Consider the following 5,549-nt stretch of genomic DNA (forward strand, 5'->3'; position numbering starts at 1 on the left):
CTCACAATTTATTTTCATCTGTTCCATTATTTACCTAAATTTGTTGATATTTGAATTTTGAAGAGATATTTATTTTTGTTTATGCACATTTTATTGTTATTATTATTAATACGCTGCTGAACAATTCACATTTCATCTAAAACGTTTTGACAAGTGTTAATTGTTGTTTTTGTTAATCCAGGTTGTAATACAGGATAACTGAGATATTAGGGCGATTATAAAAAATGGGTTCCATTATATGTATATATTGAAATGATTTCAATGGACCATTTGTAAAATTCAAGATGGCAGCTATATTAATATGTAACTGAAAATTTAATTAAGAATGCTAAGTTGGCATATTCACAGGCGATACATATGTGTATAGCTGTTTGAATTGTAGTTTTAGAGCATTGAGAACTCAAGATACTGACAAAGACGTCTTGTAAATGGCGGCCATCTACAAATCAAGAGAAAATTTGTCAGATATAGCACGGATACATCACAAGCATTAATAAAAGATAGATATAGCGGTATAAATTGTGGTCTGAGAGCATTTAGAACTCAATATATTGACAAACCTGTTTCGTAAATGGCGGCCATCTTGACATCAAGATATAATTTTTTCCCAAAGCACTGACAGATTGGCTTATAGGACAAAATCTAATCACAGGACCTACAGAAACAGCAGGGGAAACGTTGACGCTTTTATCCACTCTGTCCACATGAATCAGCTAGCAACTGGACTATTATGGAGTGTCACCATAGAATATTTGTTTAAATGTCAATAAACGTAGTGCAGTGACATCGATTAATTGACATCTAATTTGCAAAGTTAGCAAATTCTGAAAGTATATCATCTGAAAAATATCACATACTTTGATTACACTGGATATGCTACCTAATATATGTGTATATATATATATATATATATATATATATATATATATATATATATATATATATATATATATATATACTGTTGTGGCCGCGTCCCAAGGATATTAACAAAGTCCAGAGAATACAAATAAATATCCACAGATGACAAAGACGAAGTGTTCCAGTTTTCAGAATTATAAATTTATATAAAGGTGATGAGTAAATAGAAATAAAGTTAATGTTCACAGGTAAGTTTCCAACATATAAATGGATCTCTTCCTTTCAGCTCTAGTTATATCAAACCAGTGAGAATTGTATCTCCAATAAATGTCAACTTCACTGTAGCTTACGGTTACTTGTAATTATTCCATAAAACAAGTTAATTAGAGATGGTATTATAATAAAATTTACTTAAGAAATACAAGTTAAAATTATTCCAGAGTCGGTTTAATTGTATGTAATGTTAGGTAATGTAATACAGTTGTAAAGTTAGACAAAGGGAATTGAACTTACAGTTTGGGATGGACGGACGTCAAACATTAAATTAATACATTTAGCGATCGTAATATACTAATATCCCATACATAAATTACGGCAACTATTTACAAACATAATTTCATACACTATAAACATATTATTATGAAATACAACTAAATGTAGCTCGCATGGTGCATCGAAACGATCACTAATAACAATAGTTGCGCAATTCCGTTTTTCCCTTAGTGCGCGACACGACAAACGACACTACTAAGAATTTCATTAAACAATAACTATAATAAATGGCATAGTTCCAAACATTACAGAATACAAGCAAATATGCAAATAATTACTACTAAATGTAAAAATAAATATTTTGTTTTGTCCAATATTAAAATTACTTGAGAAAGGTCCACGTCACAGCACACAGTTACGAAAATTGTTGGGACAGCCAACCGGCCTCGGTGGCGTCGTGGTAGGCCATCGGTCTACAGGCTGGTAGGTACTGGGTTCGGATCCCAGTCGAGGCATGGGATTTTTAATCCAGATACCGACTCCAAACCCTGAGTGAGTGCTCGGCAACGCTCAATGGGTAGGTGTAAACCACTTGCACCGACCAGTGATCCATAACTGGTTCAACAAAGGCTATGGTTTGTGCTATCCTGCCTGCGGGAAGTGCAAATAAAAGATCCCTTGCTGCTAATCGGAAGAGTAGCCCATATAATGGCGACAGCGGGTTTCCTCTCAAAATCTGTGTGGTCCTTAACCATATGTCTCACGCCATATAACCGTAAATAAAATGTGTTGAGTGCGTCGTTAAATAAATCATTTCTTTCTTTCTTTTTTTGTTGGGACAGCCGTGACAATATATAAAGTATGGAATATTTCCATTCCAATAACACTAACTACTATATGGAATGAAACGTACGCGCAGTTTTATTTGAAAATGTTAACATTGTCGGCAATGACATTTTACTGCGTGCGACGGAACCTGTTGGATTAAATTTTTAAAAAAGGGAAACATTTAGCAGCAAGGTAGTCTTTATTTCTGAAATCTGATCTTCACTATGGTGGATGATTTTTGCTATGTCGCATTTTCGCTTTGTCGTATTGTCATGTTTTCGTTCCAAATTTGTCGCATTTTCGTTTTATTCCATTACATTTAACAGCGACAAAGAGTAACCGCGACATAACACAACCCAGTCATCAAAGTTCACACGTGTTGTTTCTATACTGCTTCACAAGTCATTTTCTAAAACTGTTCACAGATGAATCATACGCTTAATGATAGGCGTGCTCAAAAACATAGTGTTATATGGGAACGTGAAAAGAGTTCAGATCAGATCATTATTTTATTAAATCTAGCGGCGACATAGCGAAAACGCGACATGACACAACCCAGTAATCAGAGTTCACACGTGTTGTTTTCATACTGCTTCACGAGTCGTCTTCTAAGAGTGTTCACAGATGAATCCTGTTCTCTTGTTACATTTCGCGTCATTCCAAGGGAAGCCAGATTTGGCTCTCAGTTCTACGCAGTCCTCCTCGTCTTTGTTATCTGGCTGGCGATAAGACCAGTTGGTGTAGTTTACAGGTTTATGTGATCCGGTTGACATCCACTGAAACTGACCTTCAACTTGTTGATCGTTTGCCCCGATCCAGTAATCAGACTCTAAGAAAAATAGTTTCAATTATTATTTCTGTTATTTCAGCTACATTGTATGATGACCTAGAGGTCAAATGAGCGATTTTGTAATGGAGCTATGCGTATGACGTCACACGAGTGACGTCAAAAGTCATATCCTGCTACTATAGGTATATTCTCCCAGACGGCGTGACGTAGCTTCCGGCGTATTCGGCTTAGCAACGGCCGGCCGCCATTTTGTAAAGGTGCAAACAAACCACTTGTCAACATACAAAAAGAAGGTAGTACGTGCATTTCAACACTATTTAAGCCGTTTTGACTTAGTTTTACGATTCAGTCCGGACTGTGCCGTGAACATGGTGAAGCACTGTTGCGTTTTTAATTGTTCAAATAATAAAGCACGACAGGACAAACTGTCCTTTTACATGATACCGAACGAAGTCACCGAGCCCGAACGCAGAAAACGGTGGATCCAGGCTATAGGTAGAGCACACATCAACGACGATGGAACCATATCAAACAAAATGTGGGAACCAAGAAGTGACTACACCTACGTGTGCTCTGCTCATTTTATTTCTGGTAATATTTTTAATATTTATATATAAAATATACTTTCTTGAACTGTCAACAGTTATTCCATTTGAACGATATATTTCTTAATTTCCTCCAAAATATCCCAACTCTTCGTCCAGTCAAAAGTAGAAACGATCAACATTTTGTGAGACAATTTAACCAATGCAGTGTGTTTAATTAAATACACATTTATCATATTTACAAACTTGAAAAGAAGGCTATAAAGGAAATATTTTTATAAAAAACATTTTCAAATACATATCCAATTTTATTAATATTAAATATATATTTCTATTTTTATAAAAACATTTTCATATACATATATATCAAATATTACAAGTGGTAAATTTTTTTTAATTAGTATGCATAAACAGAATTACATTTTTGTCAGTACGTTAAAATTTTCCTCTTCTTTTTTTTTTTTTCAAGGTTCTAAAGTTAACAATCAGTCACATCCAGATTTTGTTCCAAGCCTGTTTCCATCTAAAAAAGAATCAAAGACTTCTGCCAGCAACAAGGTTGACAGGTTTCATAGATGTGCATCTAGACAGGTTAAGCGGACAGAGTCCCAAGAAACAGGATCCAAAACTCCAGCTCGAAAACGGCTTAAACTCACAAGTTCAAGAGAAAATGATTCTGCTGTGGAATCCATTCCTGACAGCCCTTTATCCACCACAAGTTGTGTTCTCCAAGGTAAGAAATTGTTTAATATTCATGCAGTCTTTTTATTTGTTCATTATTGCATCTTTATTTTTTTCATGAAACATGGAAAGCTCTTAATATTGGCATTGCCGTTTGACCGATCCATTACCATTATATTTCGGAAATAAATATTATTTAAAACAATCAGTAATTTATTGTACACTTGTGTTAGTCTTGTTTTTCTGTCAGTTAATCTACAGCACTTGTTAATCCTATTTACCACAGGAAGTGTCACTCCTTTCAGTAATCATCTATGCTTGGATATATTTGCAAGTCACTAATGATGTTCTTAAAAGGCATTGTGTACCATTCTCAAATTGACAGCTGTGTCAGTTTCATTTAGTGTTGTTTTTTCTAGCAGCTAATCCAGCGTTAATCCTATCTTCACAGGAAGTTTTAACTGAGTGCTGTAAGAATCAATCCTGGAGTACATTTACAATTTACTAATGACTTTTAACTATTGTGTACAAAAGATGGGATTAACATAAATGTAAAACAATATACTTGCTAGTCATTAGCATTTTTTTTTAACCTTTCAAAGCCAGTAATAATCAATTTTAGTTTGTTAACATGCTTATGATTTTATATACGAGTATATATTTTCCCTGTATATGGTGAAAAATAAATTGTCAATCAGGTTTTTAATGTTTAGTTTTTTTGTTTTATAGATGCAGAAAGCCAATTGATCTTGAACAGTGAAAAAACAAACCCACTTCAAACCCCACTGCAATCCTCAGAAAGAGAAATGATGCACGAGGAGCTAGAAAATGTCCGAAAAGAAAGAGATGGAGCTTTGAACGAGGTTGAAAGACTGAATAAATGTCTCAATGCATGTAACATGTCTGCTATTTCAGTTGAAGGAAATAATGTTAAATGTCAAATGACGACTGGTATTAGATGCACTATTTTTCAGCAGTTGTTTCTTATGTTAAGCACCTATGTTAGTCGACAGGGTCTAAAAGAAACAAGTCTACCATTCAGAGAACAATTATTTATGACTTTTGTAAAATTGAGACATAACCCAACATTTGAATTTTTGGCTCAGTTAAAAGGTATCCCTAAAAGTACAGCTATTGATTATTTTTGGAAGTGGTTAAATTTGCTCCATGCAAAAATAGGTTTCATGGTGAAATGGCAGGATAGAGAAAGAATTTTTCAAACAATCCCACCTGTATTTCAGTCCAAATTTCCAAAGCTTACTTCGATCATCGATTGTTTTGAAATATTCATTGAGACTCCTAGAAACTTACAAGCTAGAGCAAAATGTTGGAGCAATTATAAAAAACACTGTACT

The 5,549-nt window shown here is 34.3% G+C and overlaps 1 protein-coding gene across 1 annotated transcript; it reads left to right on the forward strand.

Moving 5' to 3' along the window:
• The first annotated feature begins 3,187 nt into the window (after positions 1-3,187).
• LOC121367007 (THAP domain-containing protein 7-like) lies at positions 3,188-4,542 on the forward strand. The gene is made up of 2 exons (XM_041491212.1): positions 3,188-3,559; positions 3,983-4,542. Exons 1-2 carry the CDS (start codon positions 3,337-3,339, stop codon positions 4,381-4,383), a joined length of 624 nt encoding a protein of 207 aa, XP_041347146.1. The 5' UTR covers positions 3,188-3,336; the 3' UTR covers positions 4,384-4,542.
• The last annotated feature ends 1,007 nt before the right edge of the window (positions 4,543-5,549 follow it).

The sequence above is a fragment of the Gigantopelta aegis genome, unplaced genomic scaffold, assembly GCF_016097555.1.
Source record: "Gigantopelta aegis isolate Gae_Host unplaced genomic scaffold, Gae_host_genome ctg8263_pilon_pilon, whole genome shotgun sequence".
Taxonomy (NCBI): Eukaryota; Metazoa; Mollusca; class Gastropoda; order Neomphalida; family Peltospiridae; genus Gigantopelta; species Gigantopelta aegis.

Bases quoted from the DNA above. Each gene is read 5' to 3' on its own strand.
- LOC121367007 (XM_041491212.1), top strand. From the start codon at position 3,337: ATGGTGAAGCACTGTTGCGTTTTTAATTGTTCAAATAATAAAGCACGA. The intron at 3,560-3,982 runs GTAATATTTTTA...TTTTTTTTCAAG, and splicing joins CTCTGCTCATTTTATTTCTG to GTTCTAAAGTTAACAATCAG.